Source organism: Malus domestica, chromosome 05 (assembly GCF_042453785.1).
Source record: "Malus domestica chromosome 05, GDT2T_hap1".
Classification (NCBI taxonomy): Eukaryota; Viridiplantae; Streptophyta; class Magnoliopsida; order Rosales; family Rosaceae; genus Malus; species Malus domestica.
In genome coordinates, this window is record NC_091665.1 from 2,505,233 (window position 1) to 2,525,451 (window position 20,219).

At 36.8% G+C, this 20,219-nt stretch overlaps 3 protein-coding genes and 1 non-coding gene across 6 annotated transcripts; 2 read left to right on the forward strand and 2 right to left on the reverse strand.

The window, feature by feature from the left end:
• The first annotated feature begins 2,549 nt into the window (after window positions 1-2,549).
• LOC103436619 (F-box protein SKP2A-like) lies at window positions 2,550-6,586 on the forward strand. 3 transcript variants are annotated; one of them, XM_029101834.2, is made up of 5 exons: window positions 2,550-2,749; window positions 3,482-3,875; window positions 5,036-5,387; window positions 5,475-5,616; window positions 6,013-6,586. In XM_029101834.2, the coding sequence occupies exons 2-5, from the start codon at window positions 3,559-3,561 to the stop codon at window positions 6,384-6,386; spliced, it is 1,185 nt and encodes a 394-aa protein (XP_028957667.1). In that variant the 5' UTR covers window positions 2,550-2,749; window positions 3,482-3,558; the 3' UTR covers window positions 6,387-6,586. The 3 variants fall into 3 exon arrangements, with proteins under 3 accessions (XP_028957667.1, XP_008373286.1, XP_070678184.1); XM_008375064.4 differs by having other exon boundaries at window positions 2,611-2,749; window positions 3,472-3,875; XM_070822083.1 differs by lacking the exon at window positions 2,550-2,749 and adding an exon at window positions 2,990-3,160.
• Window positions 6,587-6,743: 157 nt separating this feature from the next.
• Window positions 6,744-6,860, reverse strand: LOC114825281 (U5 spliceosomal RNA). Its single transcript, XR_003773923.2, has one exon. It is a non-coding gene; the product is annotated as a U5 spliceosomal RNA (small nuclear RNA).
• A 234-nt stretch (window positions 6,861-7,094) lies between these two features.
• LOC103436621 (chaperone protein dnaJ 10) lies at window positions 7,095-11,262 on the reverse strand. Its single transcript, XM_017332345.3, has 11 exons — window positions 11,202-11,262; window positions 11,022-11,128; window positions 10,622-10,681; window positions 10,442-10,524; window positions 9,829-9,982; window positions 9,286-9,415; window positions 8,584-8,742; window positions 8,330-8,508; window positions 7,964-8,044; window positions 7,552-7,692; window positions 7,095-7,387 (listed from the first exon to the last, which is right to left on the reverse strand). The coding sequence occupies exons 2-11, from the start codon at window positions 11,106-11,108 to the stop codon at window positions 7,307-7,309; spliced, it is 1,155 nt and encodes a 384-aa protein (XP_017187834.3). The 5' UTR covers window positions 11,109-11,128; window positions 11,202-11,262; the 3' UTR covers window positions 7,095-7,306.
• A 6,427-nt stretch (window positions 11,263-17,689) lies between these two features.
• On the forward strand, window positions 17,690-20,011 carry LOC103436622 (uncharacterized). Its single transcript, XM_008375066.4, has 4 exons — window positions 17,690-17,912; window positions 18,374-18,680; window positions 18,920-19,041; window positions 19,606-20,011. The coding sequence occupies exons 2-4, from the start codon at window positions 18,422-18,424 to the stop codon at window positions 19,768-19,770; spliced, it is 546 nt and encodes a 181-aa protein (XP_008373288.3). The 5' UTR covers window positions 17,690-17,912; window positions 18,374-18,421; the 3' UTR covers window positions 19,771-20,011.
• The last annotated feature ends 208 nt before the right edge of the window (window positions 20,012-20,219 follow it).

Below are 20,219 nucleotides of genomic sequence, written 5' to 3' on the forward strand. Positions count from 1 at the left end.
AGAGTCTCCTTAGCATTCCTCAACATAAATAGAGAAACAAGTTTTCATTTTGTTGTATGATCGTGAAGGATAATACTAGGGAGATTATATTTTTAAACCAAATTTGCAAATTAAATAATATGTCACTAATAAAAAATAAGTACGTTAATCGACATTAAGTAATATTATAATTATCAACAACCACATTATTTAATTTACACAATTTAATTTAAAAATTGATCCCTCTAACATCCAGTCATGAATATCAACCACAATTAATTATTGTTTTAAGATGAAGATGATTTTGACCAGGAAAAGAAAGGCTAGCTAATATGCCCAATAAGCCCAGGCCATAACCAATTTTTTGGTTCAAACTTTTTTCCTATATTATTATAAAAGAGATGGGACACTCCTCCTCCATTACATACCCACTAAAATAATAATTTACATTTTAACTTCACTTTGGGGAATCTTAAAAGATTTATTTATTTATTTTATTTATGGCAAAATGCCTTGAAACTCATAGTTACAACTAATTTTTGAAAACTTAGCTAGTCACTGAAAGTTGAAACTCTGTAACTCAATTCGTATCTCACTTCGCTTTTATTGTCAGAGTTCATTAACAAAGTCATTAAACCTTTAACCAAGCACAAATAGAACCTACTATTTTAGAGACGTGTGGCATGTACATCTTCAAAAAAATTGAGTTTTATTTTTCTTATTTTCGAAAGAAATTTTTTTAATTATAAAATATGGTTTTTTATTTTTTCAGCCACAAGATACTTAGGTGGCACACATCAAAGCAACAATGGGTCTCATCTCATCTGTGCAACGGAAACAATTTTGAAGGATTTAATAGACGATTTTGATGGCAGGAGGCAAAGTGAGACATAAGTTTAGTTTCAAGAGTTAAATGAATTTTTTTTTAAAACACCATAAGATATTACAACGATGACTAAAGAAATATAATCCAAAACATAACATTAATATCGAGAATAAAAACTGCAACTTACAAAAGATGATCATACACTATTTTTTTGTTCAATACATTTATATTCATTAATTTTGTTTAATTATTTAATTGACAAAGAATAAAGTGAGTGTATAACGTAGAAAAGTGGTGTAGCAAAGGGGACTAGTTGCATAAAGAAGGGGATTTAGATCCTCTATGGATCCGGGATTTGGGGGATCAATGCATAGTAATTGTTTATCAAAGTTCGTGCAGTCATAATTGAATGTTTTTTATATTTTTAAAAGTAAATCAGCCTCGTTTTGCATGAAAAATATATAAAAAAAATATAACCGTACAATCTTTAATGAATGATTACTATGCATTGATTCCAGAATCCCTAGTAAAAGAATCCGAAAAGGGACTATATCCTAAACCAGGTACCATCAACAATTCAGGATCGCTTTTAGCTGCGGCTTTGGTTCTAAACAATTGGAACATTCTGGTCCCACACTTCCACTCCACCCCTTTCCCATTGCACCCTAAAAAACTCCTTTGCATTTTTCTCATTTTCTTTTTTTATTTCTTTTCTCACTTTTCTTTTTCTTTCTTTCTTTTATTTTTATTTTTAATTTGTAGAGACAGATTAGGCTAAATTAGCTATTCATCAACAATTATGTGCGAGGCACCAACCTTCTTCCGAAGAAGAAAGGACCGTTGCACCAACCCTCTTTCTTTTATTTTCAGTACAAAATTTTTCCCGTTTCGAATTTCCTTGTCACAAATCTTCTCAATGGGTCACCATCATCATCTCTTCCTCTTGGATACATTTTTATGTATGTCCAAAGGGTAATACTAGACCAAATTTTAAAATTAAATTTACAAATCAAATGATGTGTCACCAATAGAAAATAAGCACGTTAATTAACACTTACATAATAATCTAATTATCAATATCCACATCATTTGATTTAAAATTTTTGATTTTGAAATTTGGTCTCCCTAAAATTACTATGGCATAATTTTTTATTACTTAAAAAGAAATGATAAGGAGACTCTTTCAAAAGTATGACTATATATGAACTCCTTGTCATATCATATTGTTGACTTAATGTTTTATAATATTGACATAAAATTTGACGTTGATTTGTGAGATGCTAGAAAATCCATAGAGAATCTCATTTAGATAGTCTCCTAAGCATTTCTCTACAATTAAACTATAAAAACGAATATTTATTAAAAAAACTAACGAAAAATATTTGAAAACTTTAGCTTTTAACCAAAAGGACAAAATAAATGTATAAGTAAATAGTACCATAAGAGACTTTTTAGGCTAAAATGTTCTTAACGTTTAACATTAAAAATGAACAGTATCAAAAATATTTAATTAAAACTCCCATAGTTATTATCTATGAATATATATTTTGTATGCATAACATAAAAACCATTCATCACATAACATATGTTTTTATGTAAGTGCTTCTCCCTGCTCTAAAGGATTCTGATCAAATCAAACAAATCAAGAAGACCCCAGATTTTGGGTCTCACAATTATATCACCATCAATACTCTTTGCAGTGACACGTGGCGAATACACGTCGCCTATTTTCAGCCTAGACGCTTCTACCTCCATCCCTCCTCTCTCTCTGATTACTCTCTTTTTCTTACCATTTAAAAGTTAAAAAAAAAAAACGATATTAAAAGCTCTCCTTTCTTTATGTATTTCATTTCTGTACTTCACGAAAACCATCGGAGAGACCAAGACAACCAAAACAAAGCCGCACGCAACTTTGATCATCAGCAACAACCTTGTACAGTTCAGGTACTTTCTCAAAACATTAATCTTCTCCCATTTTTCATGTAATTCTTGTTAGCTGCTCTGTTTTCTTACAAATATTTGTTCCGGGTATTGATCGGTTTAACTTTTCAGCTTTCCTTTTTCTTTTCTAAATTTTGCAGCAAATTGGTGTCATTTTTCAGAGCTAAAGTTTTCATCTTCTCTCAAAGCTACACCTTTCACGTTTTGAGTCCAAAATTTAATCTTCACTTCTTCATTTCCTCATCAGTGTCAAAATTGTTCCTTTCTTAATTTTAATTTGAGCTTTGATTGTTTCTCAAATGGGGTTTCTTTCAAAATTTAGAAAACAAAACTTTGAAGGGGTCTCTTTGATTGTTGAAAATTTTCCTTCTTTTGTTTGCAACTCAGGTGTAACTTGCATAGGCTGATCACAAGGTGGAAGATAATAATATAATTTATTTGGAAGTTTTCATTTTTCTTTACAAAAAATAAATTAATGGGTTGATTTTCGTTTAGAAAGTGAGGGGTTTAATTTAATCTGGATTGCGATTACTTTACTATATATTTAATTCTGCTATGTCTCTGCAAGTTTCTTAAGGTGTTGACAAATGGGTTTGTGGTTGTACAACTTGCACTCAAGCTCCTTGTCGTTTTACCGCTTCCGTTTTCATTTTTGGTTTTCTGTAAATATTTGAGGTGTGTTGCAAATTGTAAATGCTTATCCTTGTTTCTCTCTCTTGATTGAGGTGGTGGCAGAAAGGAGGAACTTCTTCTGCTGGTTTGTGAAGGCGGTGTTGGTGGTGGTGGGATTTTTGGGGTCAGAGTTTTAGGAAATGGTGGGAAAAGGAAGCATCAAGGCTGACGACTTGACCTTGTGCTTTGAGAAGCTTATGATGTTTGCAAGTGCAAGTGGAAGTGCTTCTGGTGGAAGTGCTTCTGTTAGTGGTAGTAGTGGTGGTAGTGGTGGTAGTGGTGGGAAAATGAAGATGGAAGGAAGGGTGATGATCACTGATTGGAAGGATATTCCGATAGAGCTGCTTCTGCAAATCCTGGCGCTTACGGATGATCAGACGGTGATCCCGGCGTCTGGAGTCTGCCGTGGCTGGAGAGATGCTGTTTGCTTGGGCCTTACTCGCCTCTCCCTCTCATGGTATATGTTTTGCCTTCTCTATATTGTTCAAAGAATGGAACAAATATATTGACATCACCTATTGGCATATGACCTTCGAAAATTAGATTTTTCTTGCGCGCGTGTTACCTGTTGAAATAACTCCCTCGGTTCTAGTAACTTGCAAAATTATCAGGTATTTGGAAAAATATTGCGCTATCTGCCTTGCTATGCAATTATCTGTTTTTTTGTTGTCCCTTTTGGATGGTGTTGTTGCTCTTTGGAACACAATATAATTCCTTCGGTTATTTTTATGAATTTAAAGTCATCTGAATATCTGTTTTTGGTTTTGCGTTTGCGTTTGTTTTTTGTTTTTGGTTATGCAAAAAATGATTCTGTCATTAGGCCTGACCAGGATCAGACTGATTGTATTGCTTACCCATGCTGTCTAGTTGTACAGACTACGGTTAATTAACTTACTGGAGTTGGTAAAATTCTATTAACTAAGTTTCCCTATTTAAGGCTCTGTTCATACTAGTGATGTCTATGTAGATGAATTCTATCATTAATCTCTCGTGGGAGTAGATTTAGTTTGAAGAAATAGATGCTTATGTTTATACGCTCTGTTTAATATCTAGCTGGATTTTTGTATGATTGAGCATACAAGTTCTTTGAGAACTCACAAGGTATTTTGAATCCAGGTCAATGTATTAATTTGTTTTAAGTTGTTGGGAAAAGAGAGTTGCTGGTCATCACGCGTCTATTTTATTTTCGTTTTTCTCCTTCCCTCTCCCTTAAACTTACCAACCCAACACAAAGCAGGAGAATATGTAAGTACGTTGTTGATTCTCAACTGACATGGCAGTAACTGGTAAGCTTGCTAGGGTCTAGACTCTAGATGCATTCACTTACGTTAGAGCTCAATTCCTTATATGGAAGGAAGCACAACACCACTTACAGGATGCTGAATCAAACACGGTTCAGAAAGTAACTAAATATCATGTTAGCATTTTAGAACTATCAAAAGCCTAAGAATATACTCTCGGGGCGTGGAGAACTTAATTTCCCTAGATGCCAATCCTCCTCTGTTTCCAGAAAGGAGATGAGTGATGTAAATGTTTGTAGGAACTTTGTGAATTGATTTAAGCTCGTCCGTTTAAGATGTTCTAAATGCCAACTTAATTCGTTAACTATGTTTTCAGGTGCACAAAGAACATGAATAGCTTGGTCCTATCTCTAGCTCCTAAGTTTACGAGATTGCAGACTCTAATACTGCGTCAAGATCATAAACCCCAGCTTGAGGATAGTGCTGTTGAGAGCATTGCAAACTTCTGTCATGACCTGCAGGTCCTGGACCTCAGCAAAAGCTTCAAGCTCAGTGACCGATCCCTGTATGCCTTAGCACATGGGTGCCCAAATCTTACAAAACTAAACATTAGTGGGTGCTCGGCATTCAGTGACATTGCTCTTGAATATCTTGCTGGCTTTTGCCGAAAATTGGAAGTCTTGAATCTTTGCGGTTGTGTCAGGACTGCATCAGACAGGGCATTGCAGGTAAAGTAAAGATTAGATACTGATTTTATTTAATTTTTTGTGTATTAACTGAGATAGCTCTGTTAATACTATTAAGATCGTGTGCAGGCTATTGGGCGTTACTGTAGTCAGTTGCAGTCTCTGAATCTTGGTTGGTGTGAGGATGTAAGTGATGTTGGAGTTATGAGTTTGGCATACGGATGCCCTGATCTCCGAACTGTTGATTTGTGTGGCTGTGTCCTAATATCAGGTATTTGGGTTACAGTACTTGGTGCATGTTACAGTTGGTTTTAGTGGTCATATTTCCTAAATGTTATATTTCCAAATGCATGCGTTGATGTCCGCATTGCAAAGGAGTATATGGCGCTATAATGAAAAGTTGCATGGCCTTGACCGTGCTGCTTCAGAGTCGGTTATCACAGTCCATCATTAACCTTATGGTAGTGTCACTTCATGATGTCTCAGTGCAATCCCTAATGTTTTGGGGGAAATTTTTAGGACATGAACAGGTTGACCCGAAAATATTATCTGAACCAAAAAGGGAGCCCGAATAATTGAATGATCAGAAATTGAAAACTGAAAATTTGTAGTTTACCTGGTTTTGTTGATGGTGATCACTTCTGATTCCATTATTCATTGATTGCAGATGACAGTGTGATTGCATTGGCAAATAGGTGTCCTCATTTGCAATCGCTTGGCCTTTACTACTGTAAGAACATTACAGACAGAGCAATGTATTCCTTGGCCCAGAGTCTAGTGAAGAACAAGCCTGCGGCAATGTGGGAATCCCGGAAAACCAGGAATGACGAGGAAGGGCTTAGGACTCTCAACATCAGCCAATGCACAGCGCTCACCCCTTCTGCTGTTCAGGCTGTGTGCGACTCATTCCCTGCCCTTCACACCTGCTCTGGAAGGCATTCCCTCAACTTTAGCGGCTGTATGAATTTGACGTCAGTGCATTGTGCCTGTGCTGTCCAAGCTCACCGCACCGCCAACGCCTTTCCTCATTCCGCTCATTGAACCGATGAACGAGAATAAGGGTAACAGTGAAAGGTGTTGCAAGGGCCGAGACCCCGTGACTACAGTACATATGTTTGTATTGAGATGTAATATATTGGTCGCAAATGGGAAGCAACCATTTGTTCGAACCTACGGACTTTATCTTCACTTATGTCAGCTTTTAGACATTGAATTATGCATCAGCTTTCAGCTTTTAGACATTGAATTATGCCCGAAAATCATTTTCAAACATTCATTTCGTCCTACTAATATCTGTCGAAAACAAGAGAGAAAATTTAAAAGCATTTATCTATATGACAATGCTTATATACTTAAATCATGTAAATAAGTATGAAGCTTTTAACTGAAATTGTTAGGGGCACCCGCAGAGGTGTGCCCCTTCAAAAATAGGCGTATGCCACTATAAGCGCCGAGCACACGGTATTCTTTAGTAAAAGGCGAAAGAATAGTTCGCTTTGTACTCAACACATGGCTCCGTGAACTGTCACATCAGCAAGCTGCTTTATTTTATAGTACCGTCTCCAGCTCCTTCTTGTTGCCCTGGTCGATGTGGGAACTTGATAGACCGCTTACAGCTCCTTTTTTGACTCTTTTACTAAACCTATACTATCCAGCTTGTAATTTTGTGATGCTTTGTTGGCCCTGTTGGGGTTAAAACACTAGCTAGTAAGATTACAAATCTATTTTCTCCGTATTTTACGAGATAAATCAGCAAACCAAAGTAAAAAATTCATATGAATGTTGGGGATTAACAATATATCACTGTACTCGGATTATATTTTCGAAAAAAGGAGTTGTTCCTCAATAATCAATATTATGAGGGCATTGGGTAAATACATTGACACACAACACTGGCTTGCGCCATTCTCTTGATTGAATTGAATATATAAAATCCTCCATTTCCCATATGATGTTATGTATCACTTGCTTTTGTACACAATCTCTTCATCATCGACATCGAATGCTGGATTACATAGACATCTGAAGAGTCTGCCAATACCCTGCTAGTGAACAAAGAAAAAGAAAAAAAATCAGCTAGGCCTTCTTTCTACTCTTTCTTCATTAGTCGATGTTGTTATATTTGTTTTTAAACACATATATAGATTCATATATATATATATGCTTTCGACATATAGCCTTAGGTGTATAGGATCTTATAACATGCCTGAGTGAGAAAAGGAGTTCTATATGATAGCGGTCGTGGTGAATCCTCTTCAAAACTGCTATCTGAACTACTTCCGTCATCATCCGTATCAACAGAACTTTTCCTTCTTGAAGTTCCACCATTTCGCGTCTGCTTTTCCTCCTTAAACCAGAAAAAATAAAAATTTAGTGTCAGCAGATGATCGGTGTGTACATAATATCCAAGTTCGATCACTGATTAAACAGCACTCCACATGTTAAATGAATTGATGTTTGAGCATCTCTATACAAACATATAAGGGAAATTATATGCATAAAAAACCTTTGCACTCAAGTTTTTCTCTTAAATATACGATCGATCAAAATGACGGTTGCATCAAATGCATCCATGCCAAATTTTGTATAAGGATTTTGCGAAAAATTGTAATGCAGACCTGAAATATCCTTCCCAGATGTTTTAACGCCAGAGCACGAGCTTTAAGTTCCTCCCTTCTAACATTAGTTTCCCGTAAAACCTGAAATCACATTTCGAATCATAAGAAGGATCTGCACTAATCTTTTAAACATAATTCTTGCCAACAAATTATAAGGCACTCATCCCCAAAGACACTGATTTCTTAGCTTCCAGTCACAAAAATATTGAAACCGTTTATCTGCTATGGTATTAACTTCAGAAGGGAGAGGTTATAAACTGACTCGGGTAAGAAACATTGCGGGAGATGGAAAAGCAAAACCAGTTCCACGAAAACTTTACTTGATGAAAGAAACAAGCACCCCATTGATTGAAAGAAACCACTAACCATTTGGCAAACATGCAAGAGCGTTACTTCGATGTCCACCACATTGAGTTTCCACAGCGAGTTCAAAAGTGTGTCTTTGTTTAAGCGTATATGTGATTCAACGTCATTTTCAGGGCCACTACCATCCTTCTTAAATTGCCGACGGGTTTCTTCCTGAAGTTGCAGTAACTGAAAAGCACCTGGATTCAATTTTATTCAATTTAATTAGTTGAAAAATAATTAAAAGTATTAAGGGCAGTGAATGAGGAGCAAACCTTTTGCAGCAGTCATCTGTGACTTCCAGAAATGTCCCTTATTACGAACCCACTCAGCCACGAATGGTACCCCTAGGAATATGGTTTTCTTTCCAAGCTCTTGTGCTGCTTGTCTTGAATATACGTAGCCAATAGTGTGCAGCATATCAACTCCGAAGGCTGCAAGTGTGACAAAGCATTAGTAATTTTTTCTACGAACTTACAACTTCCACACTATGATATAATCACGATTATATAAATTCATGATGCGAAAAACACCAATGGGGTGCCAAATGAGCAAAATACAAGAATCAATGTCAGTTGCATTTGACAAAGCATACAAAAGTTTTGGTAGAGTCGGTTTCAGAAATTCGTTCCCCTGAACACTTTCAGGTTTTAATAATATGGATAATTACTAGCTCAGAAACTAGTAGCTAACTACATAGAGCCAGAGTCATAGGATTTAGAAAGACAGAGAAAGCAGGTGTATAAAATCAAATCAAAGAAAGATGCAACAGCGAATGTCAAGAAATGCATCACTAATCTTTCATTTTAAGCGGTATAATGCGAGTTATGCAGGATTTGAAGTGATATATAAATTTCTTGTGCAGAACTTAAAAACACCACGTAAATTTTTTTATAACCGTAAAATTTATGCGTATATTCATTAATCAAATAAGAAAATAAAGGAATTATAAGTAGGCCAATGAAACTTAAGTTGACCTGCATCAGAAAGTCGTTTAGCTTCGGATTCAGCATGCTGTAAGAATCCCTCTTTGTCACCTAAAACATATTGGTTAAGGAAACTTTTGAGCGAGTTAGCAAGCTTTTCTTCTCTTTCTTTCTGAACGACCTGCATTATATAGATGCATACTAAGGAAGCCGTTTAAGATTAAGGAAAATAAACCAAGTGAAGATAAAGAATGTAGAGAAACAGTTGCGTAAAATGATGAAAACCTGAGGAAATTAATGATACAACCAAATTTAAGTTAGGCATGGCTATAAGATTGTCCGAGGATACTAGAACTATTTAAAACAGACAAGAAATTGTAAAGGAGTCGTAGGTTAAGAGTCTCCTTATGGGAACCAAAGTTTTTCAACCTACCACCCCATATAATTTTATATATCATGTTTTTGTAACTGTATATATATGTAACCTGACATCTCATCTCTTATGTATTTCAGTCACATGCATGAGCAAAATGAACAGATGCATTTCTAAAGAGAAAAGATACAGGCATATAACGAATTCTGGAAATTACTCGCCTTCAATTTATCATGAACTTTCTCAGGGCTGTCACCTTCACCAGCTAATTGAGAAGAAGCCATTGATGCTACTGCTAGATGTCCTATGTAGTCCTCAAATAATTCACTTCCGAAAAGGAAAGCAAAGACAGCTGTGGGATCAAGCATGGTTTCCCTTGGAAGAGAGACATTGAATTATTTGAACATCAGGAAAGATAAATGCATGACAGATAACAATATACAACAAGACTTTCAAGTTGTGTTGCACATAGTACATATCAAATAAGGTAGAGAAGTTTTCGATTAACAAATTGTTTTACTGCTTAGTGTGCAATCAGAAGTTCTATGGATTTTTTCCCTGTACATGCTTTGACATTTACATTGAACACTGGTAAGTTTGTCGAGTACATTTTCAGAAAGAATTTTATCTGCAGTTATCAAGAATGTCTTAGATGAATAATGAAAAGACAGTATGATTCGAAGAAGAATAATTTATCTGCAGTTGTATCATATTCGTTTTCCTTACACGATAAAGAGCTCTAGTAACAAAGGCTGTGATAGGATCGCTTAGATATGTGTGTGTGCGCACGAGTGCTCGCACATGTACAAGCATAAGCAAAAGTAAGTGTTCTACCTAGATATGCAGTACTTTCCATTTCGATCATATGCATCTCTTTGCACCGGATCACTCAAAACCTGATAAGCTTCACCAAGTACCTGGTTCCATTTGATTCGTAAGAGGCTATAGAATTTTGTTACCTCGAAAAAAGGTAAACAAACAATACAAAACAAGGGCTCAAAGCAGTGGACTTGCCTGAAATCTTTCGGCAGCCTGAGGATCGTTTGGATTTTTATCCGGATGAACTTGCCTTGCCTGCACAAGTATTAGCTTCTACCTATTAATAACAGAAGTTTACTAGAATTTGAAAATAAAAGTTGCATTATGTACACCAGGATTTGCACAAAAGAGAACATAAACCCCTATAAGGCGATTCAGGTCAGATCGCTTTAAATGTACACATAGTTATCAAATTAAGGCCTCGTTAGGTGTCCAAGATCAGATTGGATTAGATTTAGTAACTTAGTAGATTCAAAGTACGTTGAAGCTGGCAAGAGATGCATGTCACCGTATCTAGTGAGTTATCGAATCCAATCCAATCCAACTCGAGACAGGAAACGAGGGCTAATTAAGATGATAAATGGAGGAGGAGGACCTTAAGATAATAAGCCTTGCGAATTTCCTCCTCAGAAGCGGAGGGAGTGACGCCGAGGACATCATAGTACTCAGTTTCTTTCACCATTCTTGCTTCAGCTGATCAATCTGAAAACAACCACTAAGCTCAGAAAAGGAAACCTTGAGAGAGAAAAAGTAGAGAGAGAGAGAGAGAGAGCACATTGGCATTGCAGCGAGTGACTTTTGCAGGCTCGGCTTTCCAGTTTCACAGAAAAGAAAAGAAAAGAAAGTGAAAAATGGAATAAGATAAACAAACCGCTTTTTCGCGGGAGCGGAAGGCAACAGTTGTTTTTAACTGTCTGTGTCCCCATAGAGTCATGGCCCATGGTGGCGCTTATGATTACCACACCATTTGCCATCTTACTTTCGGATTTTTAGTATTTTTAGATCTGTAATTATAAATTCAAATAATTAAATAACTAAGATTTAACGACTAAAATTTTTGTTGTATATAATACTTCCTTGATTAGGGATTCAATATTTAAAGATTAAACGACTAAAACTTCTTTTATATAAGATACAATAGAAAAATACTAAAAGTTTTACTTTTACAATTTTATTTTTGCAATTTTTTAGTATGCTTTAGTTCATAATAAACCAGCTTTTTTATCCGTTAGATCTCTTTGATTGGGAATTCAATGGCTGTGATTTAACGACGCTGTATAAAATACATCGGAGATCGGACACACACCAGAATTTTCGTTAACTTAATGATTTTTATTTTATTTTCAAGGTTTTGGGAGCAGTCACCGAGTCAGTAACGAGTCGATTTCTCGGCTGTCATGGGCCTCTTTCCCTTTCCAAGTGCAGGTCCGTGTAATGTGGCTTTTGCATGGGCATTTTTCATTTAGGCGCCCCTGGTGGGGATTTCATTCGAAGGCTGTAACCCCACTTGCACTTCTTTCTTTTCAAATTCACATCGAAGTTGAGATTTTTATTGCCTAACATTTTTCTTCTTTCTTTTCACTACAACATTTTAGATTAAGGGACGAGGTCAGACTCAGCTACACAATGTTCTCGCTATAATAATGTGGTATCTAATTTATTAATTATGAGAGTTGAATTTAAGACTCCTTGCATATAAATAAAAAGATATTATTGGATTGTATACAATGAAAACTTAGGATTAGTGTAACGACCCGTCCCCAATTATTACGATTTTCATAATTTTAAAAAGTAAATTTACGAAAATACCCTTCGAGATAAAGTGTTGACTTTTATTGACTGCCATGTCGTGTCACGTACGGCTCATTTTCTTGGTATGTCCTCGTAGTACTCGTCACTACGGACGCGTAGGTGCAAACGGAGCGCAATTTGGAGTTATAACGAATGAGATATTAACGTTTAAAGTCGGGGCATTTTAGTAAATTAATTAGTTTCAGGAAAACACCAGATTTTTGGAGAAAAATATGGAATGCCACGTGTGTGGCCCATATTTAAAGAAAGATGGTGATGGGCGGTGGAGATGGAGTATAAAGGAGGGAAAGGAGGGAGGAACCGACGAATAAGAAAGAAGAGGAAGAAAGGGTGACCAATCAGAAACAAAAGAAAAGAGGTGAAAGGAGAGGGGGAAGAAGGAGGGGAACCCGGACCCCCCTTCCTTGACCCGACAACCCGGTTCTCCGACTTGGTTCCTTCATAATTTCCGACGCCAATTCCGGCGTTTTCCCTGCCATCCAAGGCCAGCCCCCCACTTGAAAACAACCCCTCTACTGCTCTTCTTCAACTTCCACTCCAAATTCGAGAGTTAACGGCCTCCATTTCGAGAGATATGGCACCGACGGCGTCGAGGGGTGCACGGCTGGAGATTTCCCATTTATGCATGCTTCGACTCCTACCACAACCACCAAAAACCTTCTCTAGAGCCTAGGAACAAAGCCCAAACCACCTTCGAGGTGGCGGAACACCGGTGACAACGAATTGATGAACACCCAATCTTAGGGTTTCCAGCGGGTTTTAGTGAAATTGGGGCTTTTTCTGGCCAAATTGGCCTTAGTCACAGGTATGAAAGTTACTCTACTCATTGACATCTTCATTCTTGTAAAATTTGGTAATTTTTAGAAATAGTTGGATTTCTGGCGAGTCGGGGTGGTCGACTGCCACCTGCGGCGGTGCGTGGGCCGAGACGTCCCCTGACCTTCCTAGGTTAAATTTGAATACCCTTGTTCCATTTGTAAAGTCTGATGAATGAATTTCCTTCATTTAAACTTAGTTCCATTAAGATCCGCCGCTTGATTAATATAGCAATCGACGATCCGACCGTTGGATCGTCACCAAACTTTGATATGTTATAATATGTAATATTTGAGGATATTAGAAACTTACGGATCGGGAATCTGACATACGAATCTTTCCGAATAGGATATGTAAGTTACGTATTTTATTGATAAGAATTCGAAGACATGATTTGATAATTGTTTTAGGCGCCGATCGTTCATGATACCTTGATGTTTCTGCTAAGGAGTTGTAGCGCGTACTCCAGGTGAGTAGGCTTTTGGTTTTCTATATATACGTATAAATGTTTTCTATTTTCCCAAAAATTGTTTTAAATGTATTTACGTTTTTAAATGCCATGTCATGCTTGCATTTCATTTTATTATATGCATTCGTATGTATATGCATACTATTGTATGACGCTGCGGAGGCCAGGTAAGTTTCAGGTGAGTACTGAATGATGATAGTGGTTGCATTGGTTATGGTTATACGTAGAGGCACGTAGAGCTCATTATCCTGCACCCTGGTGTTAGTGCTCCCGCCCGTGGCCAGGGCATAGTCCTTCACGTGATGTTCACCTCATACATCGCACACTCACCTTGGATCCAAGTTTTGTGCACATCCTTGTCGTATAGACCACATTAGGTGGTTCTGACTCGTCGGTGACCCATGATTATTCACACAGCCATCACGTGATCGTAACACTTGAGCGTACTTATTTACACCCAGCCTTGTTGTACATACAACATTAGGTGGTTCTGACTCGTTTACATGAATTGGTGAATGAGCTATAGGTTCAGCCGTACCAATCACGTTAGGTGACTCCGGCTGGCATATCATTTTACATTGATTTATTTCACCTTGGCTTACTTATTTCATTACTGAGATACTTGATATGGCATATACGTGGTTTTCACTACTATTGAACATGATTTCTATATACGTATGTATTATTATTTTCTGGGAAATTATATGGGTTTTACAGTGAGGGGTTATAATGTTTTCAAAAGGTTTTTATTAAAAACTTTATTTTTAGGCTCACTCACCCTTATTTTTGCATCCCTCCAGGTTTTAGCTGCTGAAAGTTCTTATCGACGAGGATTCGTAGCAAATCTCAGTATAGGTGGCTACCTTTGAGGGTATGATCCTTATCCACACTACTGTACTTTACTTATGCTCTGACGTCGCGTGTGAAATGGGTTCATCCCCACTCACAGCGCACTCTTGTATTCAAGTACTTTTAGGTTTAAATTTATTCACATTTTCCACATCATTATACTTTATGGCTTCGTTACCTTCCAGGTGTCGGCCAACACAGCTTGATTCGGAGTCCCAGTGGATATTCCGGGTTGGGGCGTGTCAGTTAGTAACGTCTTTTTCACATGTAAATAAGGGCAAAACTTTATGAATTCTAAAAAAATGAGATAAACTCTTTTCTTCCCTCTGAAAAAGATTTTTTTTTTTTAAATAGTGTTGTCCACACCTTTATTTTTACCTTTTATGCAGTCCTCATTAGCTATCAGATCGAATGAATTGAAGAAGATCAATAGCCAAATATTAACAAAGATGTATGGAAGGAAAATATATGCGTGAATAGGGCTGGGTTCGGTTCGAAACGGTTCGATTTTTTGCCAAAACCGAAACCGAACCGAAATTTCGATTCGGTTCGGTTCGGTTCAATTTTTTTCAATTTTTTTTGGTTCGGTTTTTTTTTGGTTTGGTTTTTTCCGGTTCGGTTTTTTTTTTTTCCTTCTTTTTCTACAAACACCTTTGCATTTAATCTTGCACTCTTCGGCGCTTCCAGTGAGCATGTATGTTATCCAACATGTTGTGGGTCAAACCATCTCTACCTACAAAATCCAAATGAACTGAATCAGTAACCACTAACCATAAACTCATAAACCTTCTTCCTATTTTCTTGCATTTCGAAGCTCTAAAGTAAAAAAATTTCATCAAGGAAAACCCAAATCGAAACGCTCTCCAATTTCACAATTCTCATTAAGAAGCAATCAAATGAATCAAAACCCAAACGAAGGCTGTAAAAGCAAAGGAAGGAGATTATCTATAGCAATGAATTTGAAAATAAAATCGCAATCAATACATGATTGTTGCAGAACCCATGAAAACCCATGAAATTGAAAAGTTGCAGAACATTGTGTATATGTATTATGTAATATTCCTACCCATATACATATCTCCTTTTTGACTTCCTACTTGAACATGTTATTTTTCTTACTTGCTGAGTTTCCTTGGTACAGGGAATTTTAATAATTCACGTCCCTGTTCGCTTCAGAAAGTTCAACATCCATGATTCAACACGCTTGGGTAATATTTTCACCACTTTACATATAATAATTTCCCTTTCATTTTCAAGGAGGGATATTCAATTTTTGAAACTTTTTTCTGCTTTTGATAATTTTGCCCATTTGTTTCCCCTATCTTCTTCTTTCATTTTGGCATTTTATTGGAGCTGATTTGATTAGTGTATGATTCAGTGAGGAAAGGCAACAAAGTTGTGGACTTGTTTGCATGCCTCTGCAACACTTATGAAACCTCAGAAGATGAGTTGAGAAAAACAATGGAAATGGCTAACAGTTTAATAGTAGAAATTTTGAAGAAGAAGCATGTTTCGAAGTATGTATATGGGTAGGAATATTACATAATACATATACACAATTTTTCACACTTCTTCTAGGAAAAGAAGAAAATCGCAAATCCCATGAAATTGAAAAGTTGCAGAACCCATGAAATTGAAAATAAAATTTGCAAAACACATGAAACTGAAAAGAAAATCTGTAGAACATGAGAGAAATTACCATGAGACTAACCTTGTAAAGGAAGTTGTGGGTCGTCATCAAGACTCGAAACAGCGAGGAAGTCGCGGATCGCGGTCACGGGGGTGAGACTCTGCATCGACATGGGGGTATCACAAATATGAAGCTTGGGATAGAAAGGAGGATGAGGGTTATGGAGAAGAATGGAGAAATTGGAGGCATGGACATGGATATTGAGGGAGTCTGGAGGTAAGGAACGAGAGAGAGAAGAGGGGGAATGAAAAATAGAAAAGGTGAGGTGCGGCTGCTACCTAGTGGCTAGGGTTAAAAGGGTTTTGTTGATTTCTTATAAAATTTTTGTTGATTTCTTATAAAAATTAAAAAATTTCTTCGAAATATTGAAGGCACGAGGGTTCGAACCTATGCACTCTAGCTTGAAAAGTTTCATTGTAACCAACTTGGCAACATATTCTGTTTTGTTATGATTGTATGACTAAACTATTTATAAATATTCAAAAAAAAAAAAATTAAATATATACATATCGATTCAGTTCGGTTTCCGAACCTCAAAAACAGAAACCGAACTGGCCAGATTCGGTTCGGTTCGGTTTGACAGTTTTGGTTCTGTTTTTTTTCGATTCGGTTTTTTTTGACCTCGGTCTGGTTTGGTTTTCAGTTTTCGGTTTTTTTGAACCCACCCCTATGTGTGAATAACACTTTTCTTTTCAAATTTACAATGTCTAGGTAGAAGTTCAAAACAATACAAGTATGTTCCCCTCTATTAGAAAGATGAATTTGATGTTATCTACATAATGCAGTTTCTTTAGTATTTTTCGAATGACAAAAAAAAAAAAAAAAACAGGCTTATTATATTAACATCCCACAAAATTGTTGAATAAACCCCACATTTGCTTTTTCAATGAAAAATTATCTTAATACACCTCACTTACTTCCCCATAATACCCCCACACCTCACATTCTCAATATACACCTTATATTTTCTACATGCACCTCATATTTTTTTATACACCCCACATTTCTCAAATATTATAAAGCTTTTAATTTGGACAAAAAAATGCCGACTGGAATTTTGACAGAAGATGCCGCTTGAGATTTAAAGCATATATGGGTTGTTTTCAATTCTACCATTAAAACCAATGTCGTCTGCTTTTAATATTTTGTGGTAATTTTAGGTGTTTAATTCTTCATGTAATCCTTGTGATCCCTAAAAGATGAATACGAACATAGAAGCTTGAATAATGCAGCAAAAGCAAGATTAAATAATTATCGATGTCATCAAAATCACTAAAATAATAAAGAATATGAAGTCTTACCTCATGTAAAGCTTCCGAAACATCGATTTCGTGTTTCATTCGTCAAAAATAATTTTTCTCAATCAACATGTTTGTAGTTTCATTGGTTAGAGTTTTGTTCAACAATGGAGGATTGGAGGGATTTTAATAGTTGAAGAAGATAAATAATACGTTAAAAGTGATTTGGGGTGTATTTAGAATTTTTTTGTTTTTTAAACCTAATAAGTTTAAAATTGCCATTGTATGGTAGGGTAAATAAATTATTTAATATTAAATTTTAATGTGAGATGAATTCAACATTTTGTGGGATGCTAATATAAAAAGCGAAAAAAAATCTCTCCTGCATTAAGATTTTAGTAAAATAGATGAGCTCATTTAACAAGAAGCCCCGCCCAGGCGAAACTGATCCATAATGGGTCGATCCAATCCAGCCAACATATTTTGGGCCTCAACTTTGTTCAACTTCTTTGTCTTGCTCTGCTCAGCGCTCCGTCTCAGTCTACCGCTTGCATCTCTCTCTCAACACACCGTACACTGGCTGCGAAAAGAGAAGGCAAGAGCTTTAAGCAGGTAATGGCATTTTCCCCTATTTTCGAACTTTAGGGCTGTGAAATTAGAGCAGAGAATTTCATCAGGGTTTAGTATAGTGCGGGGTTTTTCAATTTCACCCTGAAATTCTTGATTTCCGCCATTGAAATGGAAACTAATACCTCTATATTTGTGCGTCCAAAAGCAAATACTGGGTTTCTTTTAATTTATGACAAATCATTCTTTCTGTGTTGGTTTGATGGAAATATTTTGCTCGCACCACCGCATGGATTGCCGTTAGATGAGTTTAAATGTCGACACTTGTGCGGTAGATAGATTACATCACACTCATTTAACGGCAATCAATGCGCTGGTGATGCTCGCCACCAATTTAGGGTGGTAAGGAAAAATACACTGGTTTTGTGATCCACATTTTGTTGTTTTGTATTCGTTTCTGTTTGAATTCATTGCAATTTATGTGTGATGTACTAATTTGATTTCAGACTGGGACTGTTAGAAGATACTCATCAATATTTTTGTGACTAAAAGAGATGGTATTCGGAGCCCTAAGGTCCATCGTTCGACCTCTATCAAGAACCCTAATATCCCGAACCTCAACTTCTTCCTTGACGTCCTTTGCTGCCAACTCTGCGTGTCCGAAACCTGAGCTTCGCTTCGTTTCTGGTGGCAGCCAAGCTCCGTGGTTTTTCCCCATTTCCAACTATTTTCACAGCTTGACAGATACTCGTTTCCCCAAACGGCGTCCGACCGACAAGCCACGTCGAAAAAGGGCCAGCGTAAGACCTCCAGGTATGTTCATCCTCAATTCGTTCCTAAGTTTGTAGTTGAACTCTTATAATTTAAGAACTACCTCTTGGATTTGTTTGAACTGTTGGAAATGTTATGTTTGGTTACTGAGGAAAGAAAAAAACACTTTCTTAGCCGTCGAGTCTTGCCAATGCTTGTTGATTTACATGTAGGGTTTGGGGAAGTGGTTTAGTTGGAGATTTGACTCAAGTGTAAGTTATGTTGTTATTATTTGAATGCAGGACCATTTGCTGCAGTTCAGTGTGTTCCTGGTGCGCCAATAGTTCCTAATAGACCCAATGAGGGAAGTGTGAAGCGAAGGAATGAGAAGAAGCGCATGAGGCAACGTCGTGCATTTATATTGGTGTGTATTTCATTAACTTTTTCAGGAGTCTGATTATGTTTTAGGCTTCTTCTCTATTATTGTTTTAGAAATACTTGTGTGTTTTAACAAATAGAAAAGGAATCTCATTATTCATGAAGTGTGGTTCTGAACTTGTTTTGGAACATTAATAATTCAGACATTACTTTTATCGTATTTTCTTGTGGATAGTAGAATACTACGACAACCAAGCCTTATCTCATTAGATGAGGTTGGCTGTATGGATCATTGAACGCCACTGTAGTTTAATACTATATAATTAGTAACAAGTAACAACAGCCATTTTGGTGATGCAGTATTCCCATGGACTGCTTTTCCGGCATATAAAACAATCTTATGTAGTTTGTCATTTCTATTTGAACTTGAGAAACCATCACTACAACGGAGTCGTTTTGGCCTGGGACCATCCTTTAAGTTGGGATGGGACTTCAATTTGTACCGAGTTGCATGACATACAAGCTTATCACTTGACCTTGCATGTTTGTTGAAACCCCTTTTGCAGATATGTTCCTCCTTTTAATATGGAATGCGTTTGAATTTGTGCAGGCAGAAAAAAAGAAAAGGAAAGCTCTGGTGCAGGAGGCTAAAAGGAAGAAAGTTATAAAGAGAGTTGAGAGAAAAATGGCCGCTGTTGCAAGGGAAAGAGCATGGACTCAAAGACTCGCCGAGCTGCAGAAACAGGAAGAAGAGAAGAAAAAGTCCATGGCTTAGTATCACTATTGTGGAATCACTTTGGGATTGCCATGCTGCTGAAAGTTTTCTGCACTACCATTGAATTCGACTTGGTTTCTTTAGGTTCGTTATTCCCCTTAAGTGGACCTATATTCTGTTTAATCGTGGTTTGCTTACTCTCAATTTATACGGCAAGGGTCGTTTGGCAGATATTCTCCTTAGTGTTTTGTAGACAAGTAAACTGAGTTTTGATTTGCAATTTGCGAGGTTTGGTAGAGAAGTAGCCCCAGCCACCACATAAGCAACAACTGGTGTTTAGTAGGTCATCTTGCTCGTTAGTCGTTACATGTCGAGAACATGTTTTATATTTCACTTTTAATAAGTTTAACAGACGGAGTAGATCTCCTTGCCCCTCTCGTTCATTAATTTCCCATTTCGGGTTCAGGGTTTATGGTTTAGGACAGTGTACTAGTACTATAATTCTGCTC

What these genes read in the sequence shown, in the direction of transcription:
- LOC103436619 (XM_029101834.2), top strand. Translation starts at nt 3,559, where the DNA reads ATGGTGGGAAAAGGAAGCATCAAGGCTGACGACTTGACCTTGTGCTTT. An exon ending in ACTCGCCTCTCCCTCTCATG is followed by an intron (nt 3,876 to 5,035) that starts GTATATGTTTTG and finishes CTATGTTTTCAG; the next exon opens with GTGCACAAAGAACATGAATA. An exon ending in TGGCTGTGTCCTAATATCAG is followed by an intron (nt 5,617 to 6,012) that starts GTATTTGGGTTA and finishes CATTGATTGCAG; the next exon opens with ATGACAGTGTGATTGCATTG.
- LOC103436621 (XM_017332345.3), bottom strand. Translation starts at nt 11,108, where the DNA reads ATGGTGAAAGAAACTGAGTACTATGATGTCCTCGGCGTCACTCCCTCC. An exon ending in GCAAGGCTTATTATCTTAAG is followed by an intron (nt 10,682 to 11,021) that starts GTCCTCCTCCTC and finishes ATACTTGTGCAG; the next exon opens with GCAAGGCAAGTTCATCCGGA. An exon ending in AGGCTGCCGAAAGATTTCAG is followed by an intron (nt 10,525 to 10,621) that starts GCAAGTCCACTG and finishes AAATGGAACCAG; the next exon opens with GTACTTGGTGAAGCTTATCA.
- LOC103436622 (XM_008375066.4), top strand. Translation starts at nt 18,422, where the DNA reads ATGGTATTCGGAGCCCTAAGGTCCATCGTTCGACCTCTATCAAGAACC. An exon ending in GGCCAGCGTAAGACCTCCAG is followed by an intron (nt 18,681 to 18,919) that starts GTATGTTCATCC and finishes ATTTGAATGCAG; the next exon opens with GACCATTTGCTGCAGTTCAG. An exon ending in AACGTCGTGCATTTATATTG is followed by an intron (nt 19,042 to 19,605) that starts GTGTGTATTTCA and finishes GAATTTGTGCAG; the next exon opens with GCAGAAAAAAAGAAAAGGAA.